Below are 23626 nucleotides of genomic sequence, written 5' to 3'. Positions count from 1 at the left end.
GTGTCCCATCCTGGTATATATGTCCCCTATCTTGAGTCCCTTTCTGGCATATGTCTCCCATCCTGATATATGCCCCCTATCCTAGACCCCTTTTTGGTATATATGTCCCCCATCCTGGGCCCTTTTTTAGTATAAAAAATAAAGCATGATGGCATTTAAACTATTTAAAATCTTACTCACGTTACATAAATGCTGAAAAATTTTTTTCTGCAGGTGTCCTTATCATAATACGCAATAACAATGTTCTCTGATCATTACATTTTTGCTGTGGCTTTAGCTGCATTTTCACCTTATTTGATGTGCTTTTAGTGCTGATTTGAAGCAGCATTTTTTAATATGTTTTTAGTACAGAAAATGTTGAATCTGCATTAAAAAAATGCTACTGTGTTTTATAAATGCATTAAAAACACACATGTGACATGCACAATGTGAACAAGTCTGTTGGACCATGTTCACACCACCCTGACTGAAACACAAAAAAAAAGCACAGACTGACAGATGTGCCAAAATACCTTGCAATAAGACATATAACAGTAATCAGCAAGTGCTGATAAAAGGTAATAACAAGCACAGGGCATTTTGCAAAAAAATGTATGCCAAGCTGCTTCACCAACGTCACCGTAACCCGTACTGAAGCAGTCCCTATCTAATGTATTTAAAACCTGAACATATGAACAGTGTCTAAATGAGCAGGATGAAGACAGGTGCTTCCCAGTATGGGCACGTGGTGCACGACAGCTCCTTATGTGCATGTCACACAAGAGAGGGGTGGGGTCTCTCAAATCATGCATAAGCACAAAAAAAACTGTGTTTTTATAAATGCGTTTTTGTTCAGGATTCCAATAAGTGAGAAAAAAAAATCACCAAAAAATGTAAATTTCAACAGCGTCTTTGCATGAGTTTTCATAAAATCACATCCCCTTTGCTTGGACAGTTAACCAAAAAAAGCAGATGAAAAAACTCAGTATTTCCGCTACGTGTGAACATGATCTCAGGCTCCTGGATCTCAACGCAAAATTTTTTCCAATTCACGCCAACCTGACATGTGCCATACATAATAATGGTGTCCTCTTAGGCTACAGAGAGGCCAGGGCTGGACAGCCACCACTGCAGCCAATATGGATATTTCCTGAAGCATGAGCATCAATGACAGATAGGGATAGGATATTAACATGTTGTGCCAAAAAAAAAAAATTGTCTCCATTATGTACAGCGCCGGCTTCCTGTTGCTACTTATATGGCAAACTTCTGTTTTGTAGCATGGGAAGCAATGGATCCTCCTCACCCCTGCGGAGTACCCGGATGTCCAAATGGATATGCGTGTAAGGATTGGATTGGACCTAATGATGGAATTACTCAGTTTGACAACATCCTATTTGCGGTGCTGACCGTCTTCCAGTGTATAACCATGGAGGGCTGGACCACAGTGCTGTACAATGTATGTACTGTAATATTATTGGATGATGTATTGATAGCAATGATCCCTCCAGATTTTGAGACTTCACGCCCCAGCTCACTACATGAAGTATTGGTTCATGGTGTTGATGTTGGTGCAGGCCACCTGAAGCCGTATGTGTTGGCCGGCCAGGACCACAGGTTCCACAGTCCAAACAAGGAGACTCCCATTCTATAACGCAGTCTTTACTCAACGGTAACTTGGCAAGAGTTGTAGACAAGGGATAGCGGGTACAAAGTCTTATGGACGTTTCCATCACAGTGTAAATCACAGTGTAAATCATATCCTTCCCCGTTAGACTACACTAGGGCTGGTTAAGCACAATGTTTCGCCCTACTTCATCACAGCCTAGCTTTTGCGACAGTCCTGATCACCAGGTCTCTCTACCTGCTCAGCAGTTCCGTGTCCTATATCTTACACTCCTGGTGCCATGGATCTACCATTCAGTCCTGTTTAGGCACATTACCTTTGGCATTTTGCAAGCACAGAGTTTCTCATGATACTTCGACCTATTCAATGAGGACCCCTTTAATGTTAAAGGCCACTCTGTCTCGTCCTCGACTGATTTAAGGTCGCGCTACTCCCTTGTCCCTTACTCTCCTCAGTAGACATTGGCAGCACTGCTTGCAGACACTTCCTACTTGATCATGAATTTCTCCCTATCTCCCTAACTACAGGAAATGCAGGTAATGGAGAAAGAAATGGGTTAATTCTGTACTGCAGTAAGGGAATGACAAACAATGCCAATCCGAATATAAGTGGTTTATTTGTCAGGGTGTATCGAAGTATGCAAACTTGGTCCTCGGGACAACCAAAATAGATCATATATAAATCTATTGTGATTGTCCTGAGGAAAAAGTTTGGATACTTCGAAACGCGTTGACAAATAAACCATTTATACTCAGACAGGTATTGCTCATGTTTACCTTATTGCAGCGCAAAATTAACCCATTTGTTTCTCCATTACCATCACTTTTATCCTCTGCAGCCTACAGTGTTGTCAGTGTTTGTGTGCACACAACCTGACCAGGTGAGCAGCATTATGCAATCATTTTAACATTATTACCCAGATAAGACCCTTTTTGCTCTTTGTGTCTTTCCAGTCCTTCTTTATTTTAACTACAAGAAGTGGTCTCTTTCCCTAACATTAAGCCCCTCTCACTATGGGCTAGTCCTGAACATTAATTCTATCCTTACCCTAACTTCACTATCTAATCCTACCTATGTTATATCCTAAGTCCAAGCCTATATCTTAAGGGCCTTTTAAACATAGCGATATCGATAAAGCGTCACCGATTTTGTGACGCAGCAGCGATATCACTAGCGATATTGCTACATGTGACACTCACCTCCGACCGCCCCCCCCCCGCTGGTTATCGGTGATCGCGCAAGATCGACCTGGTCCATTTCTCATCGTCGGCTTCCTGCTGGCGCTGACGAGCGAGCCATGGACGCGGGCGGAAGAAGTAATCATCGCTGCGTCTGACAGGTAAGTATTGACCGCCGACCGCTGCTGCATCACTCATGGGATCTGCCTGTTTGGCAGCTCACTAGTGACCATTTAGCGATGCACCAGCGATCCTGACCGGGTCATATCGTGGTCGGGATCGCTGGTGCATCACTAAATGTAATGGGCCTTTAATCTATGCTATCCCATTCTGTACACTACTACATTATACATTACTTTTACATTAGTCATCACACTAAACATATTACACCTCACATAACACTATATATAAATAATTTATATACTGTATTTAAACTATATATATATATATATACATATATATATATATATATATACACCAAAGATGCAGGATAGGCTACAATGCAACGTGATTGGTGCAGTCGCCGTCTGCACTATAAATAAATAAATTAAAAAAATATGATGTGGGGTTCGCCTGTATTTTTGATAACTAGACAGGCAAAATTGACAGCTGCGGGGTTCATCCCTCAGCTGTCAGCTTCAGCAAGGCTGATTATCAAGAATAGAAGGGTCCCCATGCCTCATTTTTTAACTATTTAAATATACTCGTTGCTCGGGTTTTCCGGAGCATGCTCGGGTGTCCTCCGAGCATTTTGGCGTGCTTGGAGATTTAGTTTGTGTTGACGCAACTGCAGCCGCCCAGAAAAGGAGCATCTATTAGATGCACCAATTCTAGCGCTTTGCCTGGCTTGACCTGTGGTGGTGGCAAGTGGCGTTCATAATTGTGGGGTTGCTGTCACCTTTGTATTGTCTGGTGACATCAAGTCCACAGCTTTGCAATGGAGAGGTGTCTGTAAGATGCCTCTCCATTACTAATCCTTTAGTTGTATGAAAAACAAACACACAGACAGAATAAATATCTCAGCATTGTGAGAAAGTCAGTGAGTTCACCACAGTTCAGCTCAGTGAGTTCACTGTGAGAAATCTCTCACAGTGAACTGTGGTGAGCTCACTGAATTTATCTCATGGTGCTGAGGTCACCACAGTTCCGCACAGCTGAGTATGCAGTCTCATTGACCAGCGGTAACCTCGATGATGTCACCGCTGGCCACTGATGCTGCACTTGCAGAAACTCATTTCTCAGTGGTTATCAGCCTGGATGGTCACATCTTGGCACCATATAGGTTGAAAACTGGTTATACTCAGATATAGATTACGACGTGGGACCGAAAGACGGAGCGGTGAGAGATATGGTTGTTTTTTATTTTTTTATTACAGGAGATGAGGGCTTCAAAGGAATGGGTGTCACGTGAGTATAACTGTGTTTGATATTTTTAAATAATAACGGAAAAATGCATTTTGTTTTTATTTCAATTAAAGGAATTTATACTTACTGCGTGTTTGTTTACAATACAACTATAGAATTAGTAATGGATAGGTGTCTTATAGGCTCCTCTCTATTACCAAGCTGTTGGCTTGATGTCATGTGACAAAACAAAGGTGACATCAACCCCACAAATTTGAACCACAATTGCCACCACCACAGGACAAGTGGGAAAAGCCAGGCAAAGCACCAGAATTGTGCCTGCCGTATGCTTTAACTTTTCTGGTTGTCAAAAGTGGGGGAATCCCATGCCATTTTTAAAAACAATTTATTTAAATGATTAAAAAATACATCATGGTGACCTCTCTATTCTTGCTAGCCAGCCTTGCTGAAGCTGACAGCTGAGGGTTGTAAGCCACAGCTGTCCTTTTTGCCTGGCTGGCTATCAAAAATGCAGGAGAACCCCACATCATTTTTATTTATTTATTTATAGCTCAGGCGGCAGCTGATGAATACTCCCATCAGTCGCCACCTGCTCTCACTGTTATCAGTTGAACACAGCTCTCAACATTCTGCCCTGCTAACGTTGATCGCAACGTGAGCAGGGAAGAGTTATGATGTATGCCACAAGTATTAATCACACGGTACACAATACGAATATCTCTGGTACTGTTTTTTCCAATACCAGAAATATTAGCATATGTGGAAGAGCCCTTATGAGTGATGCGGTGTTGGAGGCGCAGCTCATACCATCATATCATCACTTGTAGGACAGCTGTGCCCGGCTGTACTTATCGATACAGACCTATTTTCCTTTAGCCATGGCTGTCAGGCAGAGTGCGATTCACATATAGAAAGAAATGTACATTTTGCACAATACCATATTTGGTGTATATTGGTGCAGTTTTCTTCTGCTTGTTCCAACATCCGCTAATGCAACTCTGCTAATGAAGCGTCAGTATAACTTTTTTTAATATGAGATCTACTTTAGACAACTACGCCAACTCTATTTTCTAACAGATCCACTAATCCACTAACCCCTTATGTATCCCCTTTACTTATAATGGGGATTGCTCAAGTATCTGCTGAGGTTTCAGTGGAATACAACTACAGATTGTGCTGTTCTTGCCATCAAAAAATGCTAAAACGCTAAAACACTTGACACGGGCTGAAACACACAAAGACGAACACAGCCTTAAATGAAAATTTATTACTGTAAACTACTAGCAAGGAAAATTTATGCATTCTTTACTTGTCATTTTACTGCTACACCAAGTTCCTGTTGCAGCAAAAAAGTGAGGCAGCACGGTGGCTCAGTGGTTAGCTCTGTAGCCTTGCTGGAGTCCTGGTTTCAAATCCAACCAAGCAAACAGAATGGGCCGCACCGCTGAAAAACTCCAGGATTAATCCTTGGTACGGGTTCAGGGATTTTGGGTGCCACACCAAAAATTTCAAAGCAAAAGTCCATATCCAAAAATGAAGTGGCGTGAGGCACTCACCGTCCCAATATTATCCTTTATTTGGTTATTACATATAAAAAAGCATGGAGACACAAAGTGGAGACGTACTAGATGACAGCCATTTCGCACACACAAATGCGCTTCTACAGGTCTAAGGTGTGAGGAACATGACGCAATCTAAATAGAGGTACAAGACCTCCTCTCATCTCCTGGGCATCAACCAGCCAGTTGGAATCCTCACAGCCCATTATTTTCTGGAATAACCACTAGCCATTTTGTTATACAAGAAATAAATAAAAACAACATATTAAAACAAAAAATTATTAAACATCATAGAAAAACAGACATATCCTTCTTGTCATTAAATCCCGTGGCACATTGTGTTTTAGTACGTAGTATCTAGCGAGCTTATTTTCTGAATAGCAATTTATGCAAATCCCCTCCTTGTGGAGGTAATTTTACCCTTTCAATTCCTGCAAATTGAAAAGTTTCTGGATTACCGGCATGTTTATCCCTTATATGGTTAATTAATCTAGGGACCCCTTTACCTGTCATGATGGAACTAAAATGTTCTCTAAACGAACAAATAAAGGGTGAATAGTTTTACCTATATAAAAGAAACCGCAAGGACAGAACAAAACATAGACCATAAAACAAGTGTGGCATGAGATGAAATCCTTCACTCATCTACCACTCCTCCTATTTGTAGATGTTTGTTAGGGCCCCGTTACACATAGCGACGCACCAGCTATCCCGACAACGATATGACCTTGTCAGGATCGCTGGTGTGTCGCTACATGATCGCAGGTGAGCTGCCAAACAGACAGCTTCACCAGCGATCAGGACAGCGACACGCGGGTAACAAGCGACACACGTCACGTAGTTACCCACTGTGCACCTTAGTTACCAGCGCACTGGGGCAGGGAGCTGGCAACCAAGGTACACATTGGGTTTCTAAGCATTGCGCAGCACTTAGAGACACGATGTGTACCTTGGTTACCAGCTCCCTGCCCCAGCACGCTGGTAACTAAGGTACACAGAAGGTTTCTAAGCGCTGCGCGCCGCTTAGAAGCCCTCTGCTTGCCTTAGTTACCAGCTCCTGCTTGCTGATCGCTGGTCTCCCACCTGTCACACGCAGCGATGCGTGCTGGCCAGCGGGAGACCAGCGATCAAAAAAATGTCCTGACCATTCCAGGACAATCAGCGATACTCGGCAGGGGGGCCGGTCGCTGGTAAGTGTCACACACAGTGATCTCGCTGGTGAGATCGCTGTTGCGTCACAAAACTTATGACTCAGCAGTAGAAATGAGCGATACCAGCCGATACTTGAAAATATCGGATCGGAATGGATCGGCCGATCTTTAAAAAAAGTATCGGTATCGCCGATTCCGATACCGGGAACCAATGCAAGTCAATGGGGCCAAAATATCGGAATTAAAAAAAACCCTTTCTTTCCTTGTAGGTTAATTCTACATGAAGAAAAACAACTAAGAATAATGTAGAATGTATTGTGGGAGGTGGAGGAGACATTAAAGCCATAGAGGTTTAGCCCAATCAAATGGAATAGCAGGAATTAAACTTTTTTTTTAAAGACGTTAGGAGTTACAAAGATATTGACTATGTTAGCCTCATTTATATTTTGCCAGACATGTATGTCTTCTTCTTCTTTCTTCTTCTTTCTTATTCTTCTTCCTTTTTTTACCTTCTTCTTCTTCTTCTTCTTCTTATTCCTTTTTTTACATTCTTCTTCTTCTTCTTCCTTTTTTTACATTCTTCTACTTCCTTTTTTTACATTCTTCTTCTTATTCCTTTTTTTACATTCTTCTTCTTCTTCCTTTTCTTACATTCTTCATATTCTTCTTATTCAACAATTATTATTCTACATATTCAACTTCTTCATCTTCTTCCTATTCTTCTTCATCATATTCTTATTTGTGTCAGGCATTCCTGTAGTTGTTATCTAGAAAAGTTAGAAGTTTACACCTTCCGTTCTGCCTGTCACAAAAGATTTACAACAGGATTTGTCCGCGTTCAGTTTGGCCTGCAGCAGCAGGCCTTTTCCAGGGGCACCACGTGGAGGAACGGACTCACCCCCATACACTGCTTAGTCTTCTTCTGCTTATAAATAAGATAATATCATTTGCTCAGAGTATTAGTCTTATGCTTAATGTTCTTCTGCTTTGTTTTTTTATGCTTCTTTGTCTTCTCTCTCTTGTTGTTCTGCATCTTGGTGGTTGTCTTCCTGTTCTTTGTCCTCTTGAACCAGCTGACGGTACTGGCACCCGGAGGGGCAGCAGAAGGAACAAGAGCCAATGGCACTACCGAGGACCAGCTGACGGTGCTGGAACCCGGTTACTAAGTAGGAGGTACCTGTGCTACAAAGCACTACCAAGGACCAGCAGACGTTGCCGGAACTCGGATACCGAGATGGAGGCACCTAGGCCAAAGGCTTTGCCGAGAACCAGCTGACGGTGCTGGAACCCGGATGGGTAGCATAAGCTGCAAGAGCAAATGGAAATAGCGAGGACCAGCTGACAGTGCTGGCACCCGGAGGGGCAGCAGAAGGAATAAGAGCCAATGGCACAACCGAGGACCAGCTGATGGTGCTGGAACCCGGTTACTAAGCAGGAGGTACCTGTGCTACAAAGCACTACCAAGGACCAGCAGACGTTGCCGGAACTCGGATACCGAGATGGAGGCACCTAGGCCAAAGGCTCTGCCGAGAACCAGCTGACGGTGCTGGAACCCGGAGGGGTAGCATAAGCTGCAAGAGCAAATGGAAATAGCGAGGACCAGCTGACAGTGCTGGCACCCGGAGGGGCAGCAGAAGGAATAAGAGCCAATGGCACAACCGAGGACCAGCTGATGGTGCTGGAACCCGGTTACTAAGCAGGAGGTACCTGTGCTACAAAGCACTACCAAGGACCAGCAGACGTTGCCGGAACTCGGATACCGAGATGGAGGCACCTAGGCCAAAGGCTCTGCCAAGAACCAGCTGACGGTGCTGGAACCCGGAGGGGCAGCTGAAGTTACCCTTGAAAAGCAAAGTTGGCATGCCGCAAGCTGGCCGCAGTTACCGAATCACACAGTCCTACAGGGGGTGCTTGTCCTACTGGCACTACGGAACAAGCCTTTCTTACCAGAACCCGCAGTCCACATAGGAAGCACCTAAACTGCTGGCACCCTAGCCTCGGCTAACCCAACCGCAACACGACATGGCAACTTGGGGTGGCAAACTGACATTGACACTTCCCAGAAACAGCAGGCAGGGCTGGAACCAAGCTGGGCAGGAGGGAGTACCCGTGCCAAAGTCAGTTATGAGCAGCAACTGGCAATGTTGGAGCCCAGGGACAAGCACTTAGCAGGCTGAGGCCTGATGTGCTGTCAATTGGGAGGCAGCAGGACAGATTGCCATCAAAACAGCAGGGGAACAGCTGACGTTACTGAACCCCACAAACACAGGAGCTAGTGTTTTACTCTGTGAAGATGGCACTTCCGAGCAACAACTGGCTGTGTTGAAGCCCAGGAACAAGCACGGAGCAGGCTGAGGCTGCATTGAAGAAATTTTAAGATCGGTTGTAGACTTCTACTAATTTTAACCAAGCTCCACTTAGGCCTGTGGCTTCACTGATTTTCGTATTTCCCCTGTCCTCCAACCCCGCCAGTTACAGCTCCGAAGTGGCGTCTGCACAATCCACACTTGTTCCTGTGTTACAGGTGTTCAGTCCGGTCAGTTAATCCCTTGATGTGTGTCCGGCAATGTCGCCTGCTCTGTCCACATTCCCATAACCCTCCGTGAAATAGGAGGGTGTAGGCAGAGGCCTACTGGCTTTGGAATGCAGAGACAGCAGGAGAGACTGCCATCCACACAGCAGGGGAACAGCTGGCGTTACTGAACCCCACTGAGACACGGGAGCAAGTGTCTCTTTCCGTGTGGACGGCACTTCTGAGCTACAACTGGCTGTGTTGAAGCCCAGGAAATAGGAGGGTGTAGGCAGAGGCCTACTGTCTTTGGAATGCGGAGACAGCAGGAGAGACTGCCATCCACACAGCAGGGGAACAGCTGGCGTTACTGAACCCCACTGAGACACGGGAGCAAGTGTCTCTTTCCGTGTGGACGGCACTTCCGAGTTACAACTGGCTGTGTTGAAGCCCAGGAAATAGGAGGGTGTAGGCAGAGGCCTACTGTCTTTGGAATGCGGAGACAGCAGGAGAGACTGCCATCCACACAGCAGGGGAACAGCTGACGTTACTGAACCCCACTGAGACACGGCAGCAAGTGTCTCTTTCCGTGTGGACGGCACTTCTGAGCTACAACTGGCTGTGTTGAAGCCCAGGAAATAGGAGGGTGTAGGCAGAGGCCTACTGTCTTTGGAATGCGGAGAAAGCAGGAGAGACTGCCATCCACACAGCAGAGGAACAGCTGGCGTTACTGAACCCCACTGAGACACGGGAGCAAGTGTCTCTTTCCATGTGGACGGCACTTCCGAGCTACAACTGGCTGTGTTGAAGTCCAGGAAATAGGAGGGTGTAGGCAGAGGCCTACTGTCTTTGGAATGCGGAGACAGCAGGAGAGACTGCCATCTCCACAGCAGGGGAACAGCTTGCAGTGCTGAACCCCACTAACACTTGAACGAATGTGTTTGGCTCTGTGGAGACGACACTTCTGAACACCAACTGACGCTGTTGGAGCCCAGGATTAGGCGAGGAGCAGGCTGGGGCCTGTTGCTTTTGGCAGGTGAAGGCAGCAGGAGACTTGCCATCTCCACAGCAGGGGAACAGCTGGCAGTGCTGAACCCCACTAACACTTGAACGAATGTGTTTGGCTCTGTGGAGACGACACTTCTGAACACCAACTGACGCTGTTGGAGCCCAGGATTAGGCGAGGAGCAGGCTGGGGCCTATTGCTTTTGGCAGGTGAAGGCAGCAGGAGACTTGCCATCTCCACAGCAGGGGAACAGCTTGCAGTGCTGAACCCCACTAACACTTGAACGAATGTGTTTGGCTCTGTGGAGACGACATTTCTGAACACCAACTGACGCTGTTGGAGCCCAGGATCAGGCGTGGAGCAGGCTGGGGCCTACTGGATTTTGGCAGGTGTAGGCAGCAGGAGACTTGCCATCTCCACAGCAGGGGAACAGCTGGCAGTGCTGAACCCCACTAACACTTGAACGAATGTGTTTGGCTCTGTGGAGACGACACTTCTGAACACCAACTGACGCTGTTGGAGCCCAGGATTAGGCGAGGAGCAGGCTGGGGCCTGTTGCTTTTGGCAGGTGAAGGCAGCAGGAGACTTGCCATCTCCACAGCAGGGGAACAGCTGGCAGTGCTGAACCCCACTAACACTTGAACGAATGTGTTTGGCTCTGTGGAGACGACACTTCTGAACACCAACTGAAGCTATTGGAGCCCAGGATCAGGCGTGGAGCAGGCTGGGGCCTACTGGATTTTGGCAGGTGTAGGCAGCAGGAGACTTGCCATCTCCACAGCAGGGGAACAGCTGTCAGTGCTGAACCCCACTAACACTTGAACGAATGTGTTTGGCTCTGTGGAGACGACACTTCTGAACACCAACTGACGCTGTTGGAGCCCAGGATTACGCATGCCGCATGCAGAGGCCAATGGGCAGCGGTTTTTATGGAGGTTGTTGACTACTACTGATTCTAACCATGCTCCACTTAGGCCTCTGGCTCCACTGTCTCTACTATTTACCCTGGCCTCCAACCCCGCCAGCTACATCTCTGAAGTGGCGTCAGCACAATCTACACTTGTTCCTGTGTTACTGCTGCTTAGGCAGATAAGGGGGACAGTCATGCTGACTAGTGCATCATCTGCACTCGCCATCCGCGTGGATTCATCGAAGGCACGCAAAACGAGGCAAATGTCCTTCATAGAGGCCCACTCAATGGTGCTGAAGTGTGAACGGCGCACAGTGCGACTTGTTTGCGCCTGATGCAGCTGGTACTCCATGACTGCTGCCTGCTGCTCACACAACCGCTCCAACATATGTAACGTTGAATTCCACCGGGTGGGTAGGTCACATATGATGCCATGTTCCGGAAGGCCAAATCGTCGCTGCAGAGCAGCGAGGCGCGATCTTGCCGTGCTGGAACGCCGCAAGTGAGCGCACTCTATGCGGACCTTGTGCAACAGTGCATCAAGATCCGGATAGTCCCTCAGAAAGCTCTGCACGACCAAGTTAAGCACATGTGCCAGACATGGGATGTGTGTGAGGTTGCCTAGGCCAAGAGCTGCCACCAGATTTCGGCAATTGTCACACACTACCAAGCCCGGCTGGAGATTCGCTGGCCCAAACCACACATCGCTCTCCTGCTTGATAGCATTCCAGAGCTCCTGCGCTGTGTGGCTTCGATTCCCCAAAGAAATTAATTTGAGTACAGCCTGTTGACGTTTGGCCATGGCTGTGCTCATATCGGTCGTAACAGGCTCCTGCTCTGCTGTTTCTGAGGAACTTGAGTAGGAGGAGGAGTCTATGTGTACAGACTGGAGTCCTGCAATCCGTGGCGTTGGAAGAACACGTACAGCGCCACTCTCCAGATCTGTACCCGGCTCCACAACATTGACCCAGTGGGCAGTGAAGGAAAGGTATCGTCCCTGTCCATGGTTACTGGTCCACGCATCGGTGGTCAGGTGGACCTTGCTACTAACGGCGTTTAGTAGCGCATGTTTTATTTTGCCCTCAACATGTTTCTGCAGGGCAGGGACGGCTCGCCTGCTGAAATAAAAGCGGCTGGGCACGTTGTATTGGGGGACTGCCAATGCCATTAAGTCCCGGAAGGTGTCAGTGTCCACCAGCCTGAATAACAGCATTTCAACTGCCAGAAGTTTGGCAATGCCAGCATTCAGAGACTGTGCTCGGGGATGGTTTGCCGAGTAAGGGCGCCTTTTATCTCATGCCTGTGCTACCGATGGCTGTGATGGATGGGAACGTGCTGCTATGGGTGGAATCTGACAGGGTCTCCGGACAACAGTGGCAGAGGTTCTTCCTTGGCGATCCTGTGAGGAAGCCGAACCAGCAGTGTGTGAGCTGGAGGAAGAGGCCCCAACACGAACTGAAGAGGTGGTAGGTGGTGCTGTACGTTGGCCTACGTCTTCAGGGTGTCTCTGCAACTCCAACTCGTGCTTGGTGCGCACATGTTTCCACATATTTGTGGTATTGAGGTTGCTGACATTTCTCCCTCTTTTGACTTTCTGATGACACAGCTTGCATTTGACAAAGCAAATGTCATCTGCAACTGTGTCAAAAAAGGACCACGCACTGCAAGTCTTGGGAGCGCCCGTTTTGCCTTTGGAATGAGGAATGCTCCTAACGGGTGCCAAAGTGGAGGGTACAGGCAACCAAGTCTTCCCCCTCCCTCTGCCTCCTGTTTTGGCCGGTAGGGGAATCTCTTCCTCCGAGCTGCTCCCACCACCTTCCTGTTCCTCACGCCATGATGGGTCAAGGACCTCATCATCTTCCCTCCCCTCTTCAAACAGCTGCTTCTCCGGGGTTGTCTCGCCAGCACCGTACGCACCAGAAAGTGGCAACTGAGTCTCGTCATCATCTGATGCGTACTGAGGTGTGCTGACCATAGGCACTGGCCCACTCGCCTCTTCAGATTCAGAGGGACAAAGAAGTTGCGCATCACTGCATACTCCCTCTTCTTCACATTCAGGAATGCTGCTTGGCTGGCCCCCTCTTTCCAAGCCAACAGATTCCAAGAACAGAAGTAGAGACTGTGATGGCTCCTGTCCATGTCTCTCTGACTGCCTGGGCACTTTGGCAGGTGGTGAAGAGACAGATGGTTGCTCTTCGGTGCTCTGGTCCTGAGAGGCTGTGGAAGTAATTGAAGTCGATGCGTTAGCTGCCATCCATCCGACAACGGCTTCAATTTGTTCCTCCCGCAGCAGTGGGGTACGTTGAGGTCCTACAAAGCTGCGCATAAAGGACTGTTGCCTGCTAAAACTGGGGGATGCTGATCCACTGGTGCCCGCAGCAGGCCCAGAATCCCCACGTCCTCTACCTGCAGAACCCCCACGTCCTCTCCCTGCAGAATCCCCACGTCCTCTCCCTGCTGAAACTCCATGCCCACGCCCACGCGCCTTACTCCCTGCCTTCTTCATCTTGCCAGACTGCTTAAGATAGGCAGAAAAGTACAAAGGGGGGCCTTAGTGTGCTTATTCCTGAACAGCTGGTTACAGGTACAAGAAACACTAATTTTATGAAGTGTGTGTGTGTGGACTACACTTTAATAGGAGCTGATGTGGCCTACACAAGTTCCAAATGTAGTGTTTGGTGAACTTTTTTGGTGGTTTCTTTGTTGGAAACAAACTCAAAGTATGTGAACAAAGAATTGAAACTGATAGTATCAACAACTTTTTGGAGCTATTACAATGCAGGCAGGTAACCTACAATGCAAAAGATGAGGCTCCAAAAAAATTGGGTAATACTAATCTGGCTGCGCCGGCAGGGCACAAGCCAGAAAAAAAGGCTCCTCTATCTACTCCTATATAGTGTTTGCAACCAACCAATGTTGATGGATATGGATGGATGCACACTAATAGGAGAAGAAAAAATGAGCTGCACTCAAAGACAAATATGTGTGAGGCAGTGACACACGTTGAGCGTCCTACAACCAGACGTAGCTGCAGGACACTCTACTCAGCGTGAGCTGCACTCACACACAGTCAGAGACCTCTCAGACAGCCGTGAACAGTGCAGCTAAGTGGGCACTGGCACTGACAAGCTGCAGAAAGGCTCCGCTGTGTACTCCTATATAGTGTTTGCAACCACCGTAGATGGAGACGGATGGATGCACACTAATAGAAGAAAAAATGAGCTGCACTCAAATAAAAATATGTGTGAGGCACTGACGCACGCTGAGCGTCCTATAACCAGACGTAGCTGCAGGACACACTACTCAGCGTGAGCTGCACTCACACACAGTCAGAGACCTCTCAGACAGCCGTGAACAGTGCAGCAAAGTGGACACTAGCACTGAAAGACTGCAGAAAGGCTCCGCTGTCTACTACTAGTGTTTGCAACCAACGTATATGGATACGGATGGAAGTACACTAGATTGAAATTATGTAAAAAATGCAGCTCAAAAATTAAAAGATGTATGAGGCAGCAGTGAGGCACGCTGGGCAGCCTACAACCTGACGTGGCTGCAGGACCCACTCCACAGCGTGAGCTGCACTCACACAGCCCTTGCAGACAGCTGTGAACACTGCTGCTAGGGCAAAGAAGGCTACAGTGGTGGTTTATGTAGCCTGGGTAAAGCACTAGATGTTTGGTGGAATCGCTATTTCTAACTGTCCCTCACAGTCTTCTACAGCAGCCTGTCCCTAACTGAATTCACAGCAGAGTGAACCAGAAATGGCGGCTGCGGTGGCTTTTATAGTGCATCATGACATCATTTCGGCAGCCAATCACAGCCATGCCAATAGTTAACATGCCTACATGCCTAACAGGATGTGCCCATACTTCGGAGGATTCCCATTGGCTTAATCAAAGCAAGCAGGCTCATAGCATGATGGGAACTTCCGATTCCGGTATCCGATATGACAAAAGTATCGGAAGTCAGTATCGGAATTCCGATACCGCTAATATCGGCCGATACCCGATACTTGCGGTATCGGAATGCTTAACACTACTCAGCAGCGATCTCGCTGGTGAGATTGCTGTGTGTGACGGAGGCTTTAGTTAGATGAAGCGGACAAAAAGATAAACATGCTGGTAATCCAGAAACTTTGCGATTTGCAGGAATTGAAAGGGTAAAATTACCTCCACAAGGAGAGGATTTGCATAAATTGCTACTCAGAAAAGAAGCTCGCTGGATCCTATGTACTAAAGCACAAGGTGCCACGGGATTTAATGACAAGAATGATATGTCTGTTTTTCTATGATCTTTAATAATTTTTTGTTTTAATATGTTGTTTTTATTTGTTTCTTGTATAATAAAATGGCTAGTGGTTATTCCGGAATATAATGGGCTGTGAGGTTTCCAGCTGGCTGGTTGATACCCAGCAGACGAGAGGAGGTCATGTACCTCTATTTAGAATGCGTCATGTTCCTCACACCTTAGACCTTTGGAAGCGCATTTGTGTGCGCGAAACGGCTGTCGTCTGGTACGTCTCCACTTTGTGTCTCCATGCTGTTTTATATGTAATAACTGAATAAAGGATAATATTGGGACGGTGAGTGCCTCACGCCACTTCATTTTCAAATCCAACCAAGGGAAACATCTGCAAGGAGTTTGTATGTTCTCCCTGTGTTTTCATGGATTTCCTCTGGTTTCTCTCTAGATTGTGAGCCCCTGGCCTGGCTGCCATCTGAGGTCTGGAAAAAATGATATTCATGCGGGGCCATTGAGTTAGTTTAATTAAGCAGGTGGAGTCACTTTTTGTACTCTGTCTGATGTCCTTTTGGAAGTCAGGCATGTTCACTACCATTACTTGCTGAATGGGGATATCGGTCCTCCGATCTGCCGATCAGTGCAGGTCTCAGAGGATAGACTTCTAACAATTTATAAATTATCACCTATTCATTGATTGCATGAGCCCACACAAACTTGGGAAGAACATACAGACTCCTTGCAGATTTTGTACGGGATTTGGACCTAGAGCTGAAAATTGTCAGTGCTAACTACTGAAAAATATGTGTTTGCACCGTGTTAGCCAGTAGATAAAAATAATAATAATAATAATACATTTTATTACTATAGCGCTGACATATTCCGCAGCACTTTACATTTCAGAGGGGATTTGTACAGACAATAGACATTACAGCATAACAATAATCACATAGATCATAACAGATACCAAGAGGAATGAGGGTCCTGCTCACAAGCTTACAGTCTATGAGGAAAAAAGGGAGACACGAAAGGTGGGTAGATAGAAAAGTATTACATTTTGAGAGACCTCAGGGGTTGATACCTTTTAATGAGTACGGTGGCTGAAAAGATGGTAACAAATAGCATCTTCCCGATACTACTCAAGTCTCTTCATCAGTTTAATCAGTGCTTGATGGTCAGACTGACACACAGTACCTGTGACAAGAAGATTGGTAAAGTAATAAAGGTCACTGACAGCGCTCAATAATGGGACGCATGTCCAAAATCTCCAAGGAACCAATTTGGAAGTCTTCAACAAGCAAAAAGGTAGACAATGTCCAGTCTAGGGTGTTGAATTATATAATAAGGTTTTATTCCGCCATCAATAAATACAACTTTTCGATCTGACATAGGTCTTTACCAAGTACGAACAGTGAACCATAGAGGGGTTTATATAGTGTGGTTAATACGCATACACCAATCACCACACGAACTACCCCCTGACATGAAATACATAAAATATAAACATTTTTAGTAGCAAGTACAACATCACAGTGCCCAATAAAACTCACATCACTATCAATTATAGCTGAGTAAAAAACTGATAGCGTATAATAATAATAAAATGTCAGAAATGCAAATAGAAAGCGTTGATCCGCCAATCTCAATATGGCATCACTACCGTTATGGTCACCAACCCCCAATCACTATCATGTTCATAAGGCTGCAAATTTTGCGTATATACTGTATCACCTAATCGGGGCGGCATGTCCGCTGTTGCTGTTATCATCAGGGAAGCTGTCACATGCCAGATGTCGTCATCGGGGAAGCAGTCACGTGCCCGCTGTCATCATCGGGGAAGCAGTAACATGCCCGCTGTCGTCATCAGGGAAGCAGTCACATGCCCACTGTCGTCATCGGTGAAGTAGTCACGTGTCCGCTGTCGTCATCAGGGAAGCAGTCACATGCCTGCTGCTGTCATCTGGGAAGCAGTCACATGTCCACTGTCGTTACTGGGGAAGCAGTCACATGCTCGCTGTCATCATCTGGGAAGCAGTCACATGCCCACTGTCTTAATTGGGGAAAGCAGTCATATACTTGCTGTCGTCCTCAGGGAAGCAGTCACATGTCCCCTGTCCTCATTAAGGAAGCAGTCACATGCCCACTGTCATCATCGGGGAAGCAGTCACATGTCTGCTGTCGTCATTGGGGAAGCAGTCACATGCCCCCTGTCATCATCGGGGAAGTGACTCCGGTGACGCCCAAGGAGATTGGTTAAGTCTAGGGATGAACAAATGGATTTCATGTGAATGAAATCGGCCAGTCCGAGCATTGCAATGCAATCTTCGTCTGTGTTATACGGCCATCTGACTATGCCCTTACAGCATGGCCCCAAGTCAGAGCTTCAGTTCAGAATTCTCAGCTTCACTTTTTTTCTTTATACAATGGATGTCAATAATCTTCTTGAATAGGATCATCAGAAGTATCTAACCATTGAGTCTCTTCTGTTGATGCCATATCACCCAGCATGAACCTGAGTCATAGAACATGCATTTTTTTTCTTGGATGTTCTCATTCATTGCACATTATCTCCAAACCCACCCAGATCTCCACTCCCCTTTTCCTCCCCGTGTTAATTAATGTAATTGGCCTCTGAATATGTGTTGGCAAAGGCTCATGAGTGTCAGCTAAGCCGCGAGCATCTGCGCTCCCATGCTGCTCATCATTAGGAGGCTGTGCATTCTGTGTCAGCACTTAGAGGAGAAGAGGAGGAGTGCGAGGGCATTGTGCCCAGTTGATGTGATCATCTCGCTGCTTTCATATTATATGGCAGCGATGACCTCGCCTAGGTTTTTTTTTCATCTTTAATAGTTGTCGTGAACTTTCTGTTGATTATCACAAACGTTGCCTAGAATAGCACTTAGTATAACGTGTACTCTGTCGATGCGTCAGGCTATTTCTGGGCGGCTTTGATTCATCGGTAATTTTGTTATTGACATCTGTCATAATTGAAAAATTTTGGGTAGATATTATTAGAATTAAATTACTCATAATTATGGGGGCCAAAATAATGTTATTATCCAAATGTAACTGTGAAATAATGAATGGATTTGAAAAACTTGAATAAATGTCACATAGCTTTGACAACCTTGAGCTGCTAAAAGCAAAACTCCAGACAAATTTTCAGAATTTGCCATATTGTCCATATACATGTAAAAGGTAACCTGTGACCTCCAAAAGTGCTATTTATTTGCAGATATAGGGTTAATCTGCAGGTATATTGCATTATGAAGGTGCCTGCTCGCTGTACTGAAAATGCCTGACTGCCTTACTGGACGCACAGCTGCAGGGAGAAAATGAAGTTATATTCTCCCTGCAGCCTCTTGCTTCCAGTCATTGGAGCAGTGCAAGAAATGTAAGGCTACGATCCCACGATAAGCATATGGTGAGTTTTCATTGTTGCCGATTTTCTGCAGCATTTCTGCACCTATTAGGTAAATTAGGTCATTTGTGGTTTTTATTGCATCTTTACACTCATTTTTATTGCGTTCATGACGCTGCCAAATTTGTCTCTTTGGTGTGTCATTTTTTATATATATTGTTTATTTGGAGTTTTCCAAAAGACAATAACATACCGTAGTAATGTAACCATGATTCAGTATCAGAATTCATTTTGTTAAAAAAAGACAAAAAAAAACAATGAGGATGAGAAAGAGGGAAGGGAGGCCAGAAGACAAGACGGGTATAAGGAGTGAAGGGAGGGGATAAGAAGACCTGTTCAGACCTTGGATATATGCGCAGAGAAAAGGCAAATTTAAGAATAGTGGTAATATGGGGTATAAATGCTAACTATGTGTAGACTAAAGGCATTCATTAAAGGGGTTGGATTAAATGAAAATTATAGAGTTTTGATATGAATGCCATTTATTCCAAAATACTACAGTTTTTTTTTGTTCTTAGAGTGAAGCAATCTGTTTTTTCCAAGGGTAAAATTGAGATTTGACTCGTTAATTTTATTTTTTAAAGCTCTGTATCTGTTTGGGATCAAATATTCTAAAGGAGTAAAGGATGTTGGGGATTAGATTAGGTTTAGGGTTGGTTTTATGCGGCTATATAAATATATTGCGTTTTTGTAGTGTTTTTTATGCAAACTGAAAGCTGCTTTTTACAGTACCAGCAAAAGCTATGAGATTTCAGAAATCTCACGCGCACACATATATTTTTTTTTTCCTGGCTGAATTGGAAAATGGTGCGTTTTTGAAAATGGCAGCATGTCACTTCTTTCAAAGTTTTTTTTTAACCCATAGAAAGCAATGAGTAAGTTAAAAAGAAAGCAGCAAAAAATGCATGTATCAGGTTTTGCTGCATTCTTAGTGAAAAAAAGCATGTATAGCAGGATGTGAAACCCATTTATTTTTGTGATTTTCACACGTTTAAACCTCAGTGTCTTGGCGTCCTCACCTGTCTTGTTCCACTAAACCATTTGATCAAATTGCCCTTTTTTTCTAGTTCATATGCGTGTTTTCATTCTGGATTTTCCGCATCCAGTGAAATTCTGTGGGGAAAATCCACACATAATTCTCAGCGTACGTTGACATGTTCCAGATTTGAAACACATACCGGAGGTCAGTTTACGCTGCGTACGAAAAAGAAACGCATTGGGCATGAGATTTCTATAAATCCCATCCACTTTGCTGAAACTATAAGATGCTGCTGATTTTTGCACCATGAAAACACGCAGCACCAAAAACTCACTGAACTCATTGTGGGAACATAACCTAACAGTTACTGCTGACTATACAGTGAGTGCGCAGTAACCACTCCCCGGCATATTAATTGACAACCTTCTCTGTAGGATGCCTTTAGAGGGTTATTCTTGAGTTTGATAGTTATCCCCTATCAAATGAATAAGGATAACTTTATGATCTCTAGGGGTGTGACTGCCAAGCACTCCAGAGATCCCAAGTACTGAAGCACTGAAAAACCCTGGCTGAATGAATGGGAGATCGATCATTTGTACTGCCGCTCCTTTATATTAATTGGAGTGCCGAACATCAGCTGAGCACAACTTTTGTCAGTCTCCACCACTTTCACTAAGCCTGAATGGAGCAGTAATCGATCACCGCTCAATTCAGACAGGGTTCTTCGGCATCCAAGTTCTTGGGATCACTGGGCGCTACGGCGGTCGGAAGCCCATCATTCGGAAATTTATCCCTTATCCGCTGGAAAGAGGATAAGTTTCAAACTTGAGAATACCCTCTTAAGCATGCACTGTGCCACCAGAAATGAAGAAGACAAGTACAGCAGGTCCAACATTGTGTCTTTGGGTGTAGTCTCTGTGGTCAGATCCCCACCAGCATAGCATTTATCACCTATCCGGGCTGCTATGCCTACATTTAGGACTTCAGAGCATAGTCGCCTGTCAATCGCTGTCCTGATTGGTGGGGAGAGTTTTGGTCAGTACACACTTTACATAAATAAAGGGGACTCATGCCGCTTTGGATACTGAAGTACAGACCTGTAACTGCAGTAGACAGTTCTTATAATATAAGCCGACACATACTCTTAATGCTTGGTCTAAACATAAATGCTAATGTCTTCAAATGTAAAAGGATCCTAAAGCGCTCAGCGACATTTGAATTAACCGTTAATTAATGTGAACTTTCCCTCTTTCCTCCTGTAATCCTGCAGGCTGGTTAATTATTTTAGCAGTCTGAAGTTTTAAGTTTTTAAAAGATTCTGATATCATTAATGGTGTAACAGTTTTGCATTTTGTATTTGTAGATATGTTCAATCTATATACACATGGTCCAATCACACATGTAAATTTGTAGAGGCATATGTTCAGAATGGCAGGAGAATAAAGAGCCATACAATGCACATCTGTCACCAGATTTTCCAACACATGCTGCATAGGTTATTAATTAGATCTCTTAGACCTGATGAGACTGGTGTATTTACTTTGAAAATCCATGCCCCAATGGCTATACAATCCTGATATTAAGATGAGCATTTTATGAGTCCAGATATAGAGTATGAAAGCTCATGAGTTCAAATGTATTCATTCTTCCCCCACCAAGTGATTGACAACTGCAGCTTGTTCTGAGCAGCGTGAGATCTCAGCAGTAGGATGGAGATTGGGTTAAAGAGAACCTGTCCAACTTTAAAGTGTTGGAAACTGCCATTATAGTTTATATGCAGATAAGGCAGATATAATAAATCTTTTGAAGTTACAGTCAAACATTTCTGTGTTTTATAAAAACTCTTTTATTCAGCATCTTGTCATATGTAAATGAACCAGGACTGGTCTGGCAAGATGTGCCTTTCCCTCAGACTAGTTCCCCCCAAAATCTCATGCATGCTAGCAGTCCTACCATGAAGTAGATTGTATAAGTGATGTCAGTCATACCCCATTTCATGGTTGGACCACCGGCACGTCATGTGCATGTGTGCGTTTTCAACTGTCTAACCATAAAATAGAGTAGTGTATTGAAAATTTGTTTTGTATATGCATTTTTTTTTTTTTTAAAAGCTAAAATATTAAAGGGGACTTTGAGTACTATAAGAAAGCTAGCCAAGAGAAGGATGACAAGTCATCCATGTGCACGTGACAACTCCAGATAATCACTGGCCACAGTGGTGATGGTTGCATGTGAGATGCATGACTGCTGATGCTACTGATAGCAGCAGTTACATGGAAAGTCACTACAGGTAGTACGCAAAAAGCATTAGGGACTATTGGAGTTGAAGACTAAACTGGAGAGTCAAATACTGTTCTTTTTTATACTGTTTCCTCATTGTTGCCTGTTTCCTTAAGATACTGAAAACCTCTAGAGATGATTTGTTAAAAATAAACACAGAGTTATACTCAACTATCACCCATTCCACTGAAGCCATCATCTCCTGTAATAAAAGAAAAATAAAAAAAGAACCTTATCCCTCACCTCTCCGTCGTTGTCACGTGCCACAATCCATGACTGGGGATAAAAATTTTCAACCTGGACCAGTGCCAAGATGCCACCGTCCAGACTGAGAACTACTGGGGAATGAGCTGCAGCGAGCCCAGTATCTGTGACTAGCGGTGAGTCGGTGATATCTTCAAGGTCACAAATGCTTTGTTCCCAGCCATGCCTCTGAACTGCAGCGACCTTTGGTGAGATTACCGCAAACACAATGAGAAAATGTCTCCCGGTGCATCCCTGAGCTCATAGAGTTCACCGGGAGAATTGACAGTGTTTGCCGTGCTTTCATGCACATGACAGCGTGAGAAACACCCAGTGTTCGGGGGGGGGCTGAACCCAAACAGTAACATAGCCTTCCTGGTGAAGTCTGTGTTCGGTGTCCATGCCCGAACAGTAGGTGTAGTACTGTTTGGGTCCGTCCATCTCTAAAAAACCCCTTTAAGGTGCAAAGACCTTCAAGTGTGTAAGACAAATCATGCAAAATGTAGCCCCAGTAGCTGAATTGTTGAAGCAAGCGGGACCACACTAAAATACCACCTCTGCTGTCATATAGAGAGCTCCTAATCAAGTCTTAATCTTAATCTTTCACAGATATTGTCTACACATATTGACTTATCTTATATTTTTTCTTTACATTATAGACCAATGATGCCTTAGGACCCACTTGGAATTGGCTGTATTTCATTCCTCTAATTATTATTGGGTCCTTCTTTGTCCTGAATCTAGTTCTTGGTGTCCTGTCTGGGTAAGTCTAAACACTTAGTAAATTATGCTTTGGAAAAATTACTTTAAGCACATATCCACATGGAAACAAAGCATTTGAGATTATCAAATAAAGTTTTATATTGTAAGGTACACTTATATAATTAAGTTTAGCCAGGAAAACCTAGAATGTGTGTAGTCTGAATTAATCCATTCTAACATAGAATCTGCTATCACCAGGCTTTAATAAAATAATAAGACGCCCTCATTACTATCCCCATAGGAAGATTGTAAATAAGCACACAGCAAGAATAAAATCCTTTATTTGAAATAATACAAAACACCCTGTTTTGCACATTTATTTTAAAAGAAAAAACACAGTTATACTCACATTACGCCCAATCCATTGAAGCCCTTGTCACCTGTAAAGAAATCAAAGATAATAAACAACCATATCCCT

The 23626-nt window shown here is 44.8% G+C and overlaps 1 protein-coding gene across 1 annotated transcript in view; it reads left to right on the top strand.

Moving 5' to 3' along the window:
* Positions 1–23626, top strand: part of CACNA1E (calcium voltage-gated channel subunit alpha1 E) — an 817054-nt gene that overhangs the window by 672996 nt on the left and 120432 nt on the right. Inside the window, exons 8-9 of the mRNA XM_073571345.1 lie at positions 1260–1438; positions 23106–23209. Of these exons, the coding sequence (XP_073427446.1) occupies positions 1260–1438; positions 23106–23209 (283 nt within the window). The remainder of the gene's footprint in view (positions 1–1259; positions 1439–23105; positions 23210–23626) is intronic.

This window comes from Dendrobates tinctorius, unplaced genomic scaffold, assembly GCF_039654945.1.
Source record: "Dendrobates tinctorius isolate UK_male_01 unplaced genomic scaffold, ASM3965494v1 ptg000029l, whole genome shotgun sequence".
NCBI classification, from domain to species: domain Eukaryota; kingdom Metazoa; phylum Chordata; class Amphibia; order Anura; family Dendrobatidae; genus Dendrobates; species Dendrobates tinctorius.
Note: the sequence above shows the minus strand (reverse complement) of the source record. Positions and strands in the feature narration are given on the sequence as shown.